Raw genomic sequence first — 20,919 nt, 5'->3', positions numbered from 1 at the left:
GCTTCTGGTAGACTAACTAGTCGCCAAAAACCTGTCAATGGGGACACTCTAGTGAGTGATGATCTACTGATGTTGCACATAGGAACCAAAATTGTTCCTCGTATTCAAAGTCACAGGTCTATTTCTAATTCCTGGATGACATTTCAGTGCCACGATTCTGAAGACAGTGGAGCTGAATGTGGTAACAGTTTAACAGCCCAAAGAACTGCTAAATAAGACACCTATGGTCAAAGTTTTTATATGCTGGTGAAAAGTGTCATCCTTCCAGGCCCAAATGTGGAATTTGCTGTCTTGTGTCAGGAATTCCCATCTATAAAGCATGGGCATACACCTACTTTGAAGGTTACCCCACATGGACATAGCCTTGTCAAGGAAGAACCAGTTTTCTGAGGTGATTCGTTTGCTCTCCCAGGAACCTCTGCTTCAGCTTATGGGTCTCTCTTCAAGAAATCACCTGGCCACTCAGATCAAAACAAAAACCACATTCACTTGATTCTAAACCTATTCAGTTTTTTTGTTGATAGATAGGACATGGATTTCTTTATATCCGAGATAAATTTTCAGGCAAGATTTTTGTCCTTTCCTTACAAAGTCTTTAAAGACAATATGCTAAGTGTAATTCATGTCAAATGATGTGGCAAGTGGCACGTCCTCCTGGCCTGCCCATCTGCTTTTTTCTGCTGCTCCTCCCTGGCTGCCTTGAATACCTATTTGCAATTAGCTTACAAAAAGTGTGGTTTTTCAAACTTACTTTCTGAGTGTTTTTTTCTCTTACTTCTCCAGATGCTGTTTTGTTTTTTCAAGCATGTTAACATTTGCTTTTCCAGTGCTACAAAACACAATTGTACCAACGTCAAGGACAAAGTTTTCCTGATCTAACTCTCTTTGCTTCGCAGCGCACACAGAAGAGTATTTACTATGTATGTTTTTAAACATCTCACAGCAATGGTATGCCCATGCAACCTGATGAAAATTGCTTGTTAGTACACTAAGTTAAGATCTGGTGTTAAGAGCTGGAAATCTAGTCTGAACTACATTGCCTGGTTCCTTCCAAATATTGAACCTCAGGGAAGGTTTTTGGACATGCCAAAGAGACCATTTAATGAAGGAATCATTAGGGTCTGCTAACCCTGAATGATCCTCTCCCCCCAACAGCAGATGAGAGGAACTGCGGCCAAAATGAACAAATGAGCCCATACTGAAGATGGTATGAACAAAGGTAGCACAGTCACCCCACAAATCATGTTTAGGGATCACACAATCCTGTGTGCCTGTCACTGCACCAAGAAGCTATCAAGATCTTGTAAGGAACTGCAATTATTTTGTCCAGGTATAGACTTGTGTAGTGAATTTGCACTTGTCTGTGCACCAGGTAGAGGTAATATACATTATTTACAGTAATGTGCAAACCTTCACTCAGGCTCATCCATCTAAGAAATACAATCTAAAGGTGTCTTCATAGGACATCACTGAAAAAGTCAGATGTGAGTTAAGCCATGAGATAAAGTTTTCACTGAACAAGTCATGGGAATGAACGGGAAGACGCTCCAATCCTGAATCCATACAACAGGTTGATAATTATTTTACTTAAAGTCAGGATCCATTTTAGGTAAGACGTGCCTGAGCATAGAGCTTGTTGAAGGAGTGATTTCTGCTTCTGGGCAGTTGTGTGAAACACCGTTGTAGTTTGATTGCACTAAAGGAAGCTTAGGAAGTATTTTCAGGACAAAGCAGAGTCAGAAGCCACTAGAATGTAATACACATTTAAGAAAAACTCAGGGAACTGGAATGTATTACAATAGGATTTTTTTTTCCTTTTTAAGAAAAAAAAATTATCTAGTTTTGAAAGTGATTCTTGGGCAGCTAGTAAAGCAAATGTGTCCTGTTCTCCAGAGATTAGTAGCACTAAATGAAGAAGGGTGCTTGTTCACTGTGGCAACACTACAAGGAACAGATTTGGAGTTGACAAGGCAGGGCATCCCTCTGTCTGCAATGTCTCCCTCAGGCAAGCATCAACCAGATCACCCTTGGAGGGAACAAGGATAACAATGTCCTAGACCTAGAATCTTCTTGAAATTGTAGCAGGAGATAGATCACCTGACAGTTTCTTATTTTGTGCTGTTTTGAATCCCTCAATTTAGGCAGTTCCCTTGTGAAGTCTGTTTCTTGCTTACTTGGCATATTGTACCTAAAAGAATTAATGACAAAATTCAGAGAGCTCATAGTAGGCTGTAGAAGCAATAAATACTAATGGGACTATTTATATGCCACTGGAGTTCAAGCAAGTAAAGGTCTGATCTGGAGGAGTAAGTCAGCCAGACTTCAGAGAATTTCACATCTTAAGGTATGGATACAGGCACTGGGAAGGTACTTTAAGCTAACACTTCATCATAAATTTAGCCTGTAGTGCATCTTTTCATGCTTCCTCCCTCTACACAGCCCCAGAAGAGGGATACAGGCTGAAAGCCTCTCCATACACTTTATTGCTAGTGCAGGCTCGGAGCCTGCACTCAAGGCCATTACTCACCAACAGCACACAGAAAGAAAACTGCATTGTCTTATTACAGACCCCCCACAAACCTATCTGCCATATGTAGGACCTGGACTTGCAAAAATCTGACTTGCCTACCTTCTTACTACCTACCTACTTTTGGAGCAATGCCATAGGACTGCAGCATCATTCTGAGATAGGCGCTAGTGTCACATGCCGCAAGAGCACTGAAGGTCTGTGGACAGCTGAGTTCAAGCTGTCACAGAACAGCACTGATACCCTACATCCATGCATCTTACAGGTGGCAAGGTGGGACAGCCAGGCTAGATCATCCTCCAGATGGACTTTGTGCCACTGATCACAACACTTTAGAGCCCAGCAGTTCTGATCACAGCCCTTTAAGCCCAACAGTTCAACCAGTTTTCAGTCCACCTGACTATCCACTTGTCTAGCCCATTCTTCAGCAGTTTGTGTTTGAGAATGTTAGGGGAGACAGTGCTGAAAGTCTTGCTAAAGTCAAGATGAAACACATTCATGGCTCTCCCCTTATCCACCGAGCTAGCCATCTCATCGTAGAAGGCTGGTCAAAGAAACTGTTCCCAGGATTTACTCCATCTTGTACACAGGGACTGATGTGAGGCTGACCAGCTTGTAGTTCCCTGGATCTTCCTTCTTGAAGACAGGAGTGACATTTGCTTTCTTCCAGTTCTCAGGAACCTCCCCCAATCACCACAACCTTTCAAAGATAACCAAGAGTGGCCTCACAACAACATCACCCGGCTCCTTCAGCACTCATAGGTGCACCCTGTCGGAGCCCACAGACTTGTGTCTGCCCAGTCTGTTTAAATATTCCCTAACCTTCTCCTCCGCTGAGGGTAAGTCTCCTTGCTCCAGACTTCCCCTCTGGTCTCAAGGGCCTGGGATTCCTGAAAGCCAGTCTTACCAGTAAAGACTGAGGCAATGAAGGCATTGAGTACCTCGGCCTTCTCCATGTCATTTGTCACAAGGTCCCCTGCCCCCATTCAGCAGTGGGACCACATTTTCCCTAGACTTTCTTCTTCTGCTGCTACACTTGCAGAAACGTTTCTTGTTGCCCTTCACATCCCTCGCCAGATTCATCTCCAGGTAGGCTTTGGCTTTTCTAACCCCTGCGTCTGGACCCTTGTACAGTGACTCTTTGCTGAACTTTCCTCTTACTCACCTTATTGCTCTGGAACACAGGGGCATTTCAAGCAGTGGAGTACATCCCGCTTACTTCAAATTGCACTCTGAATTTATGCTGATCTTGAAGCTCTGACAGCACTCTTTACCTGCACAAGACTACTTTTAACTTAATTGAAGGTTTCTAGCTTCATTTTATCCATTATATCAATTTCAGCCTGTCTCCGCAGCAAGGTGCTATAAAGCTTGTTAGAATGTATTTCAAATTTGAAACAATTTTTTTTTTCTTCCAATTTTACAGGGGCTTTACTGCCATTAATGAATCCATTTACCAGCGAATACCTTCATGGTATTATAATACATATTTTGCAGATGAACGCCCTGTGACTCAGTGTAATATTGTTACTTCACTGAGGAGACACACGCAATCACATTTCATCTGATAGTTCACTGAAACGATGCAGACTAATAATGGATGAAGTAAAATAAAAACACATGAGAAGGCTCACCAAATCATGAGGAAATTTGGAGTTCAAATCTAAATATGAATTCAAATTCTATAGTTCAACTACATTATTCAGTTATATTGTATGATATTTTGAAATGAGCAAGACAAGATCTAGTAAAGCCTTATTCCAAGTTAGTGCATTTACGATTTCCAATAATTAGTTGGTTTGTTTAAAGCAACTTCTGACAGGCTAGTGAATCCAGTATGTAAATAATGGATATGGGAGACAGCTGTGCTAAAGTGTGTGATATACAGGGTACTCTGCTGATAGTTGTACTGGCAATTCTCAGATACGTTTAAAAGCTGTAACTTGTTTTTCCAGTGTCATTGAATGAATTCAGATGGAGAGTTTTAAAGGGGTAAGATATAAACAGAAGACTAACTCCTGGTCGTTAAACAAACGATATCGAATTCACATAAGGAATTAAACATGAAGACAACTAGGGTGTTGGTTAGTTATCTAAAAACAGCGCGAAGGGCAGTATACATTTGTTTAAAATGGTTCCACAGACTTCTGTTTGGACAACTGAATCTCTTCCCAGTGCCTTTTGAGAAGACTTTGCATGTCCTGCTTGGGCTCTAGCTGCCAGTCTCGATGGGCAAGGGTGTCCTGCAAGTTCTCTGTCAGATACACCAGACACGAGGAAAGATATCGGATGCTGTAGAGCATCCCAGACAGCTTTGAGCACCTATATGTAGGTGATTAGGATCAAACTCTCTGTCATAACATGGACCTGAATCCTACACTTAATTTCAAGTTTTGTCCTGTGGACAAAGAGGATAGAAAGCATAAATTGTGTAAGGATAGAAAATATAAATTGTGTAAGGCACAGGAACTGTTCTATGCTATGCATGAACGCAAAGCCCAGCTTTCTGAGGAGCAGTGAATAAATTAATTAACAGATAAAGAGAAGTGATGGTCTCAAAGCAGAGGACTCAGCAGCCTCTGGTTCAATTCTTGGCTCAGTTTCTGCTTCACCTGACAAGAGGCTCTTTGCTGCTCACGAAAAAGAGAGAACCCAGCATTTCCCAACCTCAGTGGGGCAACATGAGGAGAAACGTGAGATGGTTTGTGAGGGGCCAAGGAATACTCTGTGTTAAGGGACTAGGAAACCTGTGAAAACACCTGTTTTTACAAGAAACTTTAATCTTTATTTTCTAAAGGAAAAAACTCACTAGATTCCCCAGGAAAAAAAAAAAAGAAGAACAAAGAAAAAGTTCTCCTGTTTTGTGCATTTATAGATAAGAATTTTAGGAGAAGAAGTAAAGAATGGATGTAAGGATCACGCATCACCTCACCTGTGACCATAATTAAAGAAAAGAGAATACTGGTCATTAGCAAATAGGGAAAATTGAAAATGAGGGCTCACTTAAGAAGACTTAAAGCTTACTTAATAACAGGGCTCAGAAAGTGTTCAGTCCAAATCTGTTATGTTCATTAACCTCCTGGAAACTAATGGCACACTTGAAACTACTTCATCAATAACCTTCCAATTAGTCTAGTTCTTAAGGGAAGAGAAAGTGCCCCTACACACAGTCCCCTCATCCTCCCCTGGCCAGAGCACCGTGTGCTGTTTGCCAGCACTTCCCTGGCTCCTGGCAAGATAAGGGTTCTCCCTTGCAACTCACAGCATCAGCAAGCTGCCAGCATCAATAACTGCATGCCGCTTCTATAAAGATGATACTTATTGGCTAATTTGAGTTCTCATCTGTGGTTTTCTCTATGGATGCTAATTCGAACGTAATTTTAAAATTCTGTTTTAGATTATATCTTCTTCCTGTAACATGTAATGAAGCCACTCTCTAAAGAGGCCTCTTGACTTTCACTAGAGAACTGCTGTACAAGCACAAATGACTTAGAAGGAGCATGGGTATAAACTTACAGAGATAATATCAACAGTAGTTAATTATCCATTCAAGCTTACACCTCATGAGTGTGTTGATTACATTTGCCTCAGTTCACTATAAATCTCCCTTTCATTACTGTTCACAACTCAGAAACGTTACTTTTTTGGATATATTCTAGAGGCATATATATTTACACTTGGAAAGAAAATTAAATACACCAAATGTCTAATAAGCAGTTCCCTTCTATACTTAACATATTCAAGGGCCAATATTTTAGTGCTGTAATGAAATAAAACCTTTTCTTCAACAGAAGTATGCTAGCATACTTCGATCATCACTTGCATCTATTTTCAGCACATATTTGTTGACTGCTCTAGAGCTCATTAAAAGAAACAGAGCCTTTTGGAAAGTGTTTTTCTGTTCCAATGATGATAATTAAAAAGATAGTATTCATACTGCTTAGTTTATATGAATTGTACTTAGATACCTTTTTAGAATCTAAAGGCAATGACATGTACCTGTTGTTTTGTTAAGTACCTATAATTGAGGGGAAATTGATGAGTAAATACAAAGAAAACTGAAAAATGATCCAAACTAGGATTGAAAAATTATTAACAACCATTATAAACATGCATGGGTGTTAATTTAAGACACTTTGAATTATGGAAAAATAGGAAATAAATAAATAGAACTCATGTAAAGATAACATCAGGAGTAAACTTGTATAATTATAAGATAAATTATATGTACCATATTTTTTAACTCTGCTCTGCAGCACATCTTACCTTGATACATCTTCTAATTTCTTCTTTGGAGATATTAACAGAATTGTTGGCCATTCAAGTTATCAATAGCTTAGTAATGAAAATGAAATTAAGCAATAGCAAACATAAGGATGTTTGCACTAAAGTGCAGCAAAATTTCTTACAATCTACTGCACATGCAAGTTTTGCTGTATTCTCCCAAGTCTAATAATTTTCTAAATCATCTAGTTTCTACTCTCTATTGATTTTCACTTTTAGTGAAGAAAGACCTTTTCTTTCAAGTAATTGAGTAGTCAAGCGAAAAACACTAACAACTTGCCTGTGTATGAAGATTGCATGGACTTGTATGGAGATCACAGTAATTTCTTGTTTAATGCTTATGTCAGTGATGCAGACTACAGAGACAGAAGAATTTGTAATTCTTCCATCAGGAGTGTGTCAGAGACCTCCCTGTGCTCTGAGCACAGAAAGCAAAAGCATCTTCCTAAAGTTCAGAAGTGATCAGGACCTCCATGTTCTCCTCCACTTCTGCAGGTACCTGATGATAGCTCCTTTTCAGAATCCATGGTTCAATGCACTGATGTTGCTTTTTCTCTAAACTCTTTTGCGAAGCCTTCAGTGACTAATCAAGTTTGGAGGTTGTGTTGATAACATCACACAGTACATTTCCATTTCCAAACTGAATGGTTTTAATTTTTAGAATCAGCTTTGGAACAAAGTATTTTCCAGTTAATGTAGAAGCTGCTTTCCAGAAACAATTTCTGTTATGCATTTTAAAATTCTCATTTCTCAAATCCTCCTTCTTAGTAAACTCATTTACCAAGAACATAAATAACCTTGAACACACTAAAATCCAGTTTGCTCACTGAAGAACAGGGGCACTCAAGCAGATGAAGAGCCTGTCTGGTTCATTCTCTTATTTCCAGCAGTGATCAGTAGTAAATGTGTAGGGAAAGAGCATCAGGCACCGATCTGTGAGGTAATTCTTCTACTAGTATATCTTTCTACCTTCCAGCAATCAGTAACGGAGGCACCTGTCCTCCTGGACCAAGTTTATATCTGTCCGTTCTTTTGTTCAGAACAGAACAACCTCTTTCAGATCATCTGCTAATACAGTGACCAGCACAGATCCTCATAACACACCCCTCCAACTATTTTGAAAACAAGTAATTTGTTCCTGCATCCTTTTCTTATCTCTAATCAGACATTAACTTATGAAAGGACCTTCTTTCTTGTCCCATGACAATTTCCAGTTAATGGAATTGGGAAAGAACCTCATCAAAAGTGTTCTATGGAAATAAACATAGTATATCAAGCATACTTACTTGCTTTCTGAATTTCAAAAAACTCTAATAGACAAAGAAAGCATGGGTTTTTCTAAAAGAAAAAGCAAAAACCAAGTCACATTGACTCTTCCCCATTATATCATATGCTTATTCATTCTCTCTTATTCCTTCATGTTGTGGTCACGACCAGTTTCCTTCATATAGGGGCTAGAATGACTTTTTATGCAGATCCCTCTGGATTCTCTTTTGAAAAAAAAGGATTTGACACTTGCCACAGCTAGTCTTCCTGTGCTAAGGCCACTGTAAGTGATAAGCTATACATCAAAGCTGGTTGTTTGGCAATTTCTTGTCTAAGTTCCTTTGAAATACTTGGGAGACTATTAGCTGGTCCTTATATTTGTCACAGTTCATTTTACGAATTTCTTCTAAAGTACCTTCTATTGACACTAAATTTGAAACAGTTCCTGTGACTTACCTCCCATAAGAAAAAGCTCCAGGATAAGAACTTTCCAAACTCTTTCAATGCAAAGAATTATCTTATTTTTATGCCTTATAGACTCTCCTCTTTAAGTGTAATTGAAAAAAGGTTTTATTATTAGTTCTTATGCTCTCAGAAAGTTGGTCCTCAAAATCTTTGTGGGCTTGCTATATCACAACTTTACATTTAACTTGCTAGAGTTCATGCTTATTTCTTATTCTCAAATGACTCTCGTTTGTAGAACTTTTTTTCTGTTGTTTAACTAGGCCTCTAAAAAGGCCACAGTTTTTGTAGCGTATCACCAGCCCCTACAGAACTTTGTATGGATTACTACTGAGAACATAGCTGCAAAGCAGTAAGGTAATAACTGCTGGGCATGAGATTTGCCCAACAGATACATCACACAATATGAGTATGCATAGGCTCGCAAACTTCAGTCTCCCACAGTGCAGTTCTTTCCCAGCAGCATTAATGGGAACTCAGTAGTGATGTGTGTCAAATATTTATCAGCAACTTCAGACCTCAGCATGTTCCTCCCCCATTTCCCAGGGCCTCTTCCCCTGCAAATCACACCAGCCAGCAGTGGGAGACTGTTTGTACTGTGCCTTTCTTTGAATCTTCCCGCCTATTGCACATCATTTTTAGGGCATGATTACATTTGTACCTCTCTTTCAGGTAGGAGAGGGTTTTGTTCAGAAAGAGCCACCTAAATCCTTTCCCTCTTAGGAGCAGTCCTAAAAGGACAGTGAGCAGTACTATCTAAACTTCAAGGTCAGATGCCAGCAGTACAAAAAGGTCAGCAGTTATGATAGAAAATACAATTGCCTCTACACCCATGACTGATTGGTTACGTTTGACAGCTCTCTGCTTCGTGACACCGTTAGACACAGCGAGTGTGAAATTTAGCTTCAGTGACTCCAGCCTCTTGTTACAGCCTTCTCTAATGTGCCATGGCAGAGAGGCTGAAAGAGCTGAACGCTGCTGAAACTTGAAAGGACCCAATATTAAAGAAGACATAACAGCGGTGGTTCTCATTTCGCGCTGACTGGGCCTCCTCTCCGTTTACACGATACATCGGAAGCAGCAGTGGTGGCCAGTGCTTAGTTCAGCAGGAACAGCAGCTGTCATGCTTCACAGGTACCTCAGAGCTGTGATCAGCTCAGGGAAGTCTGCCTCAAGTGCTCCCTCAGATGATCAACAAAAACGTGGCTGCTGAATGATGGCAGCCCTCTAATTAAGGTAGAGCGGTCTAGGCCTAGAACTAATTTTAATCAAAAGAACTGCCTAATTATCACACGCACTTTACAAATGAGCTCACTTAGACACAGAAGAATTTAAGTGAGTGGTTTGAAGGCAGAAATTGTTTGCAGAAATTGTTTACAGAAATCAGTAGGAGCAGATACCAGCAGACCCAGATTGCCAGTCTTCTGCTGTAACCTCTTCAGTGTGACATATTCATTTTGTGCCTTTCAAAAACTACTTCTCTCTGCAACAAGAAGACATTCAGGAGAAAAAGGGGGAGTAACTCAGTGATTTTTGACATGCCTGTCCTTGGGGACCGAGACCACAGAGGTTATGGCAGCCACCTTCCAGACCCTGACGGCACAGAACAAGAAAGCCTATTTAACTTGCAAAGCTAATAAGAGCAAAGAGAAGTGTCAGGGTAAAGATAGCACTGTTGTACACAGAAATACTGGTAGAGACTTTTAAAGCTGGTTAGAAATTTTCTATGCAGAGTCCCATTAAAGCAAACGGGAATGAACATCCAAATCCATACGCATCTTTGAAAAACTCAGCTCTTTTACCTCATATGCTTCCAAACCAGGATTTATGCTCTCTAAAAACAAACAGTAACTAAAATTAGCATAAGACAGGTTGCACTGTACATACAAGATAATTTCATAAGACTATACAGGTAAGAATTTTAAGTTAACTACAGATACCACTCCTTGTCCTTGAAGGTATTGAACAAATCCGCTGGACACCACTTCTTAGGTTTTCTGGTCTGTATCACAGTCTCCTCTAGTCACGTTTATTGCTACGTATTTATTAATACTAGAGGACTGAGTTGCTATCACTTAAAGAGTTACTGTATATTTATGGAGGTATGTGTACACACATTTTTGCTACAGAAAACAGAAGACAGAAACATAAAGCTTTAATAAAAGTGATTTAAGCTAACATTTGCAATGGACAGAGTATACACACAAGTGGTCACTGCAACTCAGCTGACACAGGGTACCTCATTAAGCAACAGTAATTCTTGGTTTTCCAGAACTATCCTCTCACTTAAGAGGTCTTGCAGCTGAATTACCAGGTTTGAGCTTTTGATTTTCAGTTACAAACACACAAACTGTACAGATATTATCTGAAGCTTGATATATACATATCCTAAACAGGCACTTTATAAGGAGGCTCAGAAGTCAGATACTCACTGATCTGGTTGGTAGATGCACTATAAAAAGCATTTACAGTAGTTGGGCTTGTAAACCACCTGCAGTAAGAGCAAAAGAAATTGGCTGTCAGTACACTTACACATCTTTATGAATAGAATGAGCAAGGATAAAAAGTGATCTCAGTGGAAGGAAGCAAAAATGTCAAAGACGTAAGATACATTAAAGTTTAAGTATTTGTCCATTTACACACATACTACCTACACTTTCTAGAGCATTGAAATTTATTGTTTAATGGCTTTATGTTAAGTGCATACAGTCAATGAATGTTCAACAGGAGTGATTGTTAAGCTTCCTATTACCTAATCTGTTTTATTTCTATGTGACTGTTGTGCTTGTGAGGTCTGCCAAGCTGACGAACTGAAGTTCACCCAACAGAGGCTGCAACACTGATAGCAGCTGTGAAAACTATCTTAGGTGTCTTTCAACCACGTGTGGAGAAACTCCCTCTTGAAATTAGAGGAGAGCATTTTGAAACGAGTGAAGTGGCTTCAGACGCTTTGCTGAATGACTACTTGAACAATGTGACGGATGCACTCAACCCCCCTCTTAACCAAACCAGCAGCAGTTTGGTACAGGCTGCAAAGGAGGTAAAGGCCTGAGCCGTAGTCGGGCCAAGAACTCCTCTAGGAAACCCACAAAGGAGCAGAGCGACACAGTAAAAGTTGTGGGTACAAGGAGCCTCATGCATACCTCTCCCATTGCATGCAATTTGACTACGAGCCAACCACTTTATCCCATAAATATGAGAGCCTAAGTGAGCCTTCTTTGAGCTCTCCCTGCTAGGCAGCATGGCTGCATGGCAGTGATCTCCAGCAACGAGATCTTTTACCAATGGCAGATTGTGGGATGAGCCCAGTTTGAGTTCTCCCTGGATGGCAACTGGACTGCACGCCAGCCAACTCTCCCCTTGAGCAGGGACACCTCTCAATGTTAAGAGACATTAGTCGTTTAGCTTACATAAGTAAGTTGTAAATAGAATGAATCACTTGAAGTTGTAATGTTGTGTGACTTAGTATGCTGTTTGCTTAGCTTTACTTACTTAGCATGAGTAGCTAGATTTGCTGAAGCCTCAGGCCGCAAGCTGTAAACTTTCACTTAGATTTACTGAACATATACCTACTTAGTCAAAACAGGGGCCTCCAGAGCCAGCGTAAATCAGAAAATAAGGAGGCATCAAGGCTACTACCATCAACAGCACCTGCAACTCAACAAGATAACGAACGGCCTGTCTGGAGACAGTGAAGGAATCCAATAAGGAGTCGGAAGGTGTCAGGCCAGAATCACTATTGGACCAAAGGGCACATGCAAGACATGCGAAGAGAGCGTGAAGAATGCGTGAGGGGTGAGTGAGTAGTCTGTAAGGGTATAATTACCCAGGGATTTGTTTGTTCAGGCCCCTTTTCCTCTTCTTCCTCTCCTTCTCCTCCCCCTTCCCCCTCCAGCGGCACCCAGCTGGAGCTGATCCTGCTGCTGTACCACTCTATTAAATTATTTATTTTTATAAGACTCAATGCCTGAGAGTCTGTTTTGAGAAATCAAGGGCTCGAACTTTGGAGTAAACTAACACTGGATGCCTGGATGGATCGGTAAGTGATTAGTAGCATGCTAAACTTTGAAATCCTAACTAACTGATATAAAAGATTGATTGTGCACATATAATTCCCTTAGCCATAAACCGTTAAACAAGTCTGGGACTAAGATTGGATCCAGCCGCACCTAGACTTCTCTCTGAGAAGGAGTTTAGAAAGCAAGGGCGTCCATTCTGAACCTCGTGACTCAACGGGGCGTTTTACTTACCCTTTGAATCTCTTAGATACAAGCTGTTGACCAGGTCTGAGACTAAGTTTGGACCTAGCTGCACCTAGGCTCCATTAGGAGTTTAGAAAGCAAGGGGGTCCATTTGAACCTTGTGACTCAACAGGAGGGTCTCCCTTACCTTTTTGCATCTCCAATCTCTGTGCAAATCATTCTAAATCGATTGTAACTCAATTTTCCTTTGTACGTTTCTCCCATGTAGTAAGTAATAGAGTGAACCTTGCCATCGAATTCTGTTAAGTTGCACTTTTACAAATTCTTTAAGGTTCCTAAATCACTCATCCACGACAAACAATTAGGATGATGCCAGCAACATGGGCAGGTGCTTTCTGGGAACCTAAATTCAAAATAAACAGCTTCACATTCTGTACCCAACACACTGAACATGGCCATCAGTGTGCTCATAAACAAATGGACTTCTTGCAAGGCAAAAGAAATTTTAAAAGGAATATTAGCATTTCTTTTCATAGTTAGATTTCTCATACATACTGGAGGGAAACCTAGATTTGAATAGCAAATAGGATTTATGAATCTCCTTAGCCTAAGCTCATCTATATTGACAGTGGTTTCACCCATATGAGTGAAAAAATCTCAACTGGCTTCAGCAAGATCCAAATCCCCTCAGATGAAACTCCGAGTTCAGTGAGTCCAAGATTTCACTTTATGATTTTATAAGGAAGAACTGATATAAAAGAAAAGTAATAAAGATGATGAGAATTAGTGGTTAATTCATAATAAATTAGGAGCAACTCTAGTAAATGTCCAAACAGGAACATCCTGATGTCTTTAGCAATGCATTACTTGGAAGTTTTGTAAAGCCAAATGAATGCAATGTATTTACTTTGGAAAATTTCTTTCAAAGATAAGAGATGGGAGCTGCAAAACAAAGAGTAAGACAAAGGAAGATCTATCAGAACAGAAAAGGTGTGATGTCAGTAACATTCACATACACAGTCTGTGCTTTAAAATAGCACCATCAAATGAATGAGTTATCTGCAGATCCTGACTGTTTTTCTAGCAACTGATGTCCTCACGTAAACCATGCAACAAAGGGGAGAGTTTTAGAATGGCAGCATTCTGTCTTTTATCAATAAATTTATCTGCTTCTTTCATCTTCAAAGCTGAGCAGCTTATTTTACGATGCAGCAACTAGAAAAACTAACCAATGAAAGCAAAGGGTGATGTCATGTAAATATCTTAACCATCCATCACATTATAGGCTCTAATTGGCACGGATAACTCTCCCTGTTTTGCTTATTAGGAGATTCTGAAGGGGAGGAGCAGGGGGAGATTGTTTTCTGGTGTGATTTCTGTTTCCTCTGTAACAAAGAGATTAACTGTTAGAGGTAATGTAGTGAGATAATGGAAAATTGAAGAAAGAATGCTTATGGTGAGGGGATAAAGAAAAAATTAGGGCGCTTAATGAACTACATTTCAATTTCATGTTTGTTCACAGCACCAATCAGCTGAACTGTTTTGAAGGAGGCAAGCCAGCCACTTCTCCGGTGGGACCTGCTCTCCAGGCTTAGCAGTAGCTCTGGAGGACTCTGTCTTTTTTTAACAAGGAGAGAACCCTTCTGAAAGGGACCCATCTGAAACACTCAACACTTTAATTTTTATTTTACTGTAGGTTTGAACAAAGACACACAGCGTTGTGACTTCCACCTCACTCTGTTGGTTTGTTCTACTTACAACAGCCTTTCTGATCTCTCAAACAGCAAGTTTTAACCATGAAAAAGGCTTCTGGGACAACAAATCCTCCCTTTTTGCAAATCCTTCTTAGAGCGAGTGTCTTACAGGGCCTCTCATTTCCAGTCACACGATCAAGGGCCTGAGAAAGATAACAGATACTTCAAAAAAGACTAATGTGCTTTGCTCTTCTCCCCATCCTCTTTGCTGCTGCAGCCCCAGAGGCTCACCGCAGCTAGTTCAGGATAGGAACCACCACAAGCAGTGGTTAAAGAGCTCTTCACTGACAAGCAACACCTCTCTAATAGTACAAGTTTGCACCCGTTTTTATTGGGTGAGGAGCTAACCAGTGATGCACGTAGTTGTCACCAGAGGAGCACCTCACTCTGCCCGAGAGCAACTGCAAATTCTGTTGCCATGTGGTCCACAGCTACTGAGGGAGGACATCACACCACTGCTGGCCATGCTTTCATACCTATGAACTCATAGACTCGTAGCTCATAGACTAGCTGCTAAGATTCATTACAACATCCCCATCCTGGGACTGCTTCTTTCTTCACTCTCTACCACCACAATAACAGAGCCCATCCTGGTTCCTGAGCTTAGTATGAGCCAAAGAGCGATAGCAGCCTTGATTTTCTCACTGTAAAAAACTAAGTTCTTTCCAAGTTGCTTTTTCATAACGAGGCCTCAAGAATGACCCCATGTGAAGTTTATTATGTTTTTAAGCAGCTAGGAAGAGGAGACTTAGCAGCCGTATCGAGGAGTCAGGAAGAAAAAGAGTTCTCTAATGACAAGCAGAGTATACTGCTGAATTTCATATTTGATGTTTAGACACTCAGCAAGGAGCATATTTACACTCCAGCATTTTGTTGTACCATTCTGAGCCACTCTCAAAAAGATTTAGGAAGCATTTTCTACAAAAGAGCAAAAATAACTGAGACTGCTTCCATTCAGACTAGCAGAACAACTTCAGCTCTCATCTGTCATCCTCTCTCAGTGAGCTCCTTGGAATGACTGAACCTTCAGTGACAGACCTTAACTAACAACACATCAAATTACTATACAAAGGTCTGTAATAAATAGCTGCCGCTGATAAATTTTAAGGTGAAGCAAATTTAGAAATAGCGCTCTCATTCATGTTTGAAGTGAGGTTGCCTAGGCATTTGCTCTAGGTCTGGTTACAATTTCAGTGCATTTGATCTATTAGCAAAAAGATAGAAAAAAAAGACGGGCATAACAAACTCTAAGCTCTTATTAATTACAAACTAAATAAAAAAAATCTAGAATTGTTTACACTGTTTCCATTTGCTATTAGCACATGAAAAAGCTTTGAATGATGTCCTGTAACATTACCTATCAACTGCTGCAGCAGTCAAAACCTAATGCTGCAGACTTGACACTTGTAAGTTTGAGATTTCTCTTGTAGAAATAAAATCTGAAACTGCACTGAGATAGCAAGTGGGGCAGATACTCTCTTAGGTTTGTGTTTCTTTAGGCTACAATTTTCTCCGCGATATCTTCCTTTCTGAGTTAAGAGGATAGTGTGCCACATTGCCAGTCAGGAAGAGGGGTGACTGGGAACATTTACAATACAGGGAAAAGCTTATTAATTTATTTAATTCTCTGTAAGGAACAAACTGAATTTGCAATTTGTTCTCTCAAGTTTTTGAGTTAGAAGAAATCACTCAGGTGGAGCAGAATTTGGTGTTCAACATCCCAAGTAAGAATTTAAAAAAAAAAAAAAAATCATATAGGTAAAGAAAATGAACTTGTGAATGTGTAACGTACTTAAACTGGTTAGAAGTGAAAGGCTGTACAAAGTTGGTAATGAAGCTGGAATCTGGAAAATCTCTTCCCCAGAAAGGACTATAAAGAAAAACTTCTAAAGGGGAGGCAATCTTCAAGGTGACTTTCAAAAGTGTATTTCCTCTTCTCATTGTTAGTCTGCTTTATACATTTTCCCGTGTAGAAACAGAGGATTAGCCTCCCAGGCCAGGCTGCCATCTGTCTTCCCTGGGGCTGGGCAAGAAACTGGGATGGTAAGGCTGGGCCCAGGCACCAGTGCCACACCACTGTTTAAAATGAGGTTCAAAGTCCAGGAAAAGGCTTCAGGAGGCTCCTTACCAGCCTCTCCTCTCCAGGGCAGGTGCACCCATAGGATTTCTGAGCTCTCCAGCAGCGTCTCTCCAACCGACAACAGCCTGCCCAATGTCTTTGATGGCTGCTTTTCTCTTTTTGCAGGTGGATTTTTTACACTGTCCTTAACGGCATCCAACCCAGCACCTCTCAGAGCTGCCCTCCCCTGCAGCAAACCAAGAGCTAGGCTTTACAGACAATAGTATGTGGTCTAGAAACTGCAATAGGTCCCGGAGGAGACCCAGGAATCTTCTCATAGCACACTTTCTCTGTGTCCTCTTATAGGGATACTAGATGCCTACATCTCCAGCACTGGAAGTTGAGTGAAAAGTGAAGAAAGATTTGGCCAGGTCTAAAAATCTTAGAGGAGATGTCCTGACTTCAAAGGATAAAGATTAATAATAATGAAGTGGTATGCCCAAGAAGTCCTCTGACGCCTTGCTATTTGCAAGTATGATATCAGTGTTAAGAAGGATAGATTCAATCACTGTTAAAAAAGTGCGAGTGTGTATTTATATATACGTACACATGTGTATGTATATTTGTATGTATGAATGTATATGGCTCCATGGATGGATAAGCAAATGCCACTAAAACCCCAATTCTCCTTTATCTCTCCCTTTCACATGGGCATCACTTCCCCACGCACTGCCTTTCACCTTCCTCTGCTCTAGTTGTGTCTCACCTGGGTTATTATAATTCACGCCTCGTCCCTTCCTCCCACACTCCCCCCCTTCCAGCCTCGCCTCCTCCATTCAGCCCTCTCAATCCAACCTGTGCTGTTTCGTGCATCGTATTCCTCAGCTCCTGCCACAAATCCCTTTTGTATGTCTCTCTCCTGATACCTGAGCTCTTTTCCTGTTGTTTGATAGAGCCAGTTGTGAAGATGACAGCCGTCTCCGCAGCCAGCTGTTAGGATCACAGCTGGCATCCAAAGTGGGTGTTGAGGACAGCAAGTTGCATGTCCTGCAGCTGCAGTGCCCATGGGGGAGCCTGGCCGCCGGGACCGGCAGACCAGATGGCTCTGGCACCCCAATGCCTTGTCACAGCTTCTTGGTACCAGTTGGGCCGGGTACATCCCCCCATCCATGCCCTGAGCAATGCCTCGTCTGACTTCCTCCATGCTCCTTTTTCCTGTAAGGCAGACAATGGCTAGGGAGGGAGGGAGCAGAACAGAGGACAAAGAATTTTGATAATTACTCCAGCTTTGGGGGATTTTTTTCCCTTTTTTTAGATTACAAAACTGTTGAATTTCCAGAATAACTTATTTCCGCTTTGATATCCACATTCCCCCTTGCTTTATCAAACTGCTTTGTCTTGTATCTCCCAGCTCCTCTGTCTGTCCCCTGATGGTGTTTCCCTGGTGCTTTGAGTGAACCATCATTTTGATTTTCCATTTAGTTGACTATGCTGAGGAAAGTGAGTCCAGTTTGAAATAATATTGCTGAGAAATCCGGACTGTCTGCTAAATGAATACAGTGTTTTACATTTTGGGGGTAATATTACTTTACTAGCTGGTAACTTAGTTCTTTAAACACTCATTTTCTTATTTATCTTTTTCGGTCTATGACTTGGACCATCTTATAATATCTATCTCTAAATATAAATGTTATGCCAAAAGCTGCTGAACTAGGGAAAAGAAGAAATGAAGCAAACAAACAAAACTCCAAGGGTAATTCTCTATTAACATAGCACCAAGCTTCAGTGTAGACCAAAGATCTGTGGAGTTCTATGAAATATAAAAGCTTAAAAAAACAGAAGAAGAAAAGAAAGAAAGAAAAAAGAGAAGTAAAAGTGTCAGAAAGCAGTAGAGTCCAATAGTTAAAATGTGGCAAGTGCTGGTATTTTTAAGGCCAGATTTGACATCCCTCAGACTGGTGGGTGGGAGTTACTGGATTATTATAATAAATTTAAAAAAAAATTACTGGAGATGGCAATGACTCTCTGTGCCTTGGTACCCCTCAGCAGACACAGCAAAAGCAGACAGTGTGACACCACTTTCAGAGCCCTGTTCTATCACCGAGCAGGTGCAAAGGCAGAATAATCTCCCAGCAGGAATAATTACAACTGAGGGCTCAGGTGGGGATTACCTCCAGCCCTGCAGAAGGCAGAGTATAGAGCTGTGCTGACAAAGGAAAGAGACCAAAAATCAAACTGGGATCCCTCAGGCCAGAATGTGCCCCGTGGGATGACAAGAAAAGCAAGACAAAGGTGATGAGGGGGCTGCTGTTAAGTAGTCCTTGAAATAAGATGGTAAAGGCAAGCATGAGAAAGTGTTCAATCTTGTAGTGGGCAATCGGGTAAAACCTTCATTTTTTTAAGCATACCCATGCGACAGTTCTCAGATTACAGCCCTTGAGGTGTACAGTCAGGGATTACCTGCCAATTAATTTCTGTACAGGGGACATTTCCCACTATGCCAAGAATCTACATGGTCTGCGTTAGTGCTGCCTCAATGCTGTTCATGAGGAGGAGGTTGCTGATCGCCATTGCTATAGAGAGGAAAGTGTTACTTCACTGCCTTTGTGGAAACTGTTGGTCTGAAAAGAATATACTGTCATGATCTAGCCCTGGCATCCAGGGCTGCAGGAAAGCCCATAAAATCATCCCCTGGGATTAACCATTGCAATGTCAGAGAAAGATGTGACGAGAAGGTAAAATTCACAATTAAAATTGAGCTATAAACAACCCCTCAAAAATATGGGGCCAAATTACAACACTCTAACCAGGAATAGCCTGTGCCTGTCCTGCTGACATCCTCTACCTGTCTCACGGACAACACAGAGCCACCCCTAAAACAAGATATGGTTCAGTTTGAGTAGGAATTTCTGGAGCCCTAAGGAAATAACGCCACAGGAGCTAAGCAGCAGCACGGATTTCAAAGTCTCTGTGTAGAAGGAGTCATTTTTAAGTAGCATGATTAGACTGATTAAGTTCTGTTTAGATTTTAATTTGCATTTTAAGGATTTGATTACCCAACAGTAAGAAAAGAGACTGATTCTTTCATGTATTTTATGACAGTATATGTGACACAATCTGCACTCTCATGTTTACAAATAAATAAAAATAACATATTTAAATTAAATTATGTTTTATTTCATATCATTGCTATCAACAGCAGGTAACTAACAACGCTGATTGCTATAACTAATAATAACATTATCTCTTACTAATGGTTCCATTCTTAGAAAATGTATTTCATAAATCCCTGCTGTATCATTCCAAATTCTAACTGTGACCAAGAGACATAATCCATTTTTAATTGAGATTCAATTACCTCTTCTTTCATTAAATTAAGTTTAAGCTGCAAGCATATGACTACTGTGCATCAGAACAGGGGTACCTAGAACTTACCAAAAAATATATCCACAGGAGTTTCTGAATAACTGGGGGGGTTGCCCATAGGCTTTTTGTATCATAATATGTTGCTGTGTATATAATTTTATTAAAATATAAATTGCATAAATTAAATAATATAAATTAAAATATTGTTAGAAGATTATGTAAATTTGCCTTTTGTCTACTCACTCTGTTTTTGGAACTTCTTTTCTAAGCCAGTAGAAATCAGATTGGGCTGCATATTTGCGAGTTTGCAACACATTGCCAAAATAGTCACTTTCTGTAAACTTCAGCTGTATAGATAAAGCACAGACATTTTTAAAGCATGTCCAAGGAAACAAAAGCTGACATAAAACAATCAGAACTTTTATTTTAAACAAGATAATCACCTAATTCTTTAGCCATTATCAAAGCAATCAAAATTTTCAATATTGGTAGGAAGAATAAATATTTTGTGAGCTTAGCTAAAAACCAGTGGCTGAACAGATCTACACAAGGGACTGGAACATTGGAAAAGCTCTCCCCTATGCAGACAGGAGCTGAGGAAGTCGAAAGTACCCAACAATGAATTGCAGACTGCACGTTTCTATGGCTATTATTAAGACAGCATCTTTTCCAGAAGGAAATAGGTCTACTTCTATTTTTAAAAGTGCATTTTAAAACCACTTTCAAAAATGTAACAAAGCCCACTTTTTCAGTTTGTTTTGCATTTTATTACAAACACTTCATACTCTGTGCCCTCTGAGGGTTCTGCCACTGCTTTCTTACTGTTTCTCACATTAAATGTTTACAGACGTAGGGCTCCATGCTTCCATAAGCCTCCAAATCTAATAGCAACTCACACACACACACACACAACTAAACATGCAAGAAAAAGGGATGTTAATAGTTTATAAATCCAGATGTTATCCCTGTCACCAGTTTCAAGCAATCCTAGGACTTGTG

General features: G+C 40.4%; 1 protein-coding gene across 1 annotated transcript in view; it reads right to left on the bottom strand.

The window, feature by feature from the left end:
- Window positions 1–20,919, bottom strand: part of PHEX (phosphate regulating endopeptidase X-linked) — a 112,969-nt gene that overhangs the window by 14,836 nt on the left and 77,214 nt on the right. Inside the window, exons 14-15 of the mRNA XM_050909927.1 lie at window positions 20,164–20,267; window positions 10,972–11,030 (exon numbers count right to left, since the gene is read on the bottom strand). Coding sequence (XP_050765884.1) covers window positions 10,972–11,030; window positions 20,164–20,267 — 163 coding nt within the window. The remainder of the gene's footprint in view (window positions 1–10,971; window positions 11,031–20,163; window positions 20,268–20,919) is intronic.

Source organism: Gymnogyps californianus, chromosome 1, assembly GCF_018139145.2.
Source record: "Gymnogyps californianus isolate 813 chromosome 1, ASM1813914v2, whole genome shotgun sequence".
In the NCBI taxonomy this organism is placed as follows: Eukaryota; Metazoa; Chordata; class Aves; order Accipitriformes; family Cathartidae; genus Gymnogyps; species Gymnogyps californianus.
This window is presented reverse-complemented; position numbering and strand designations above follow the sequence as displayed.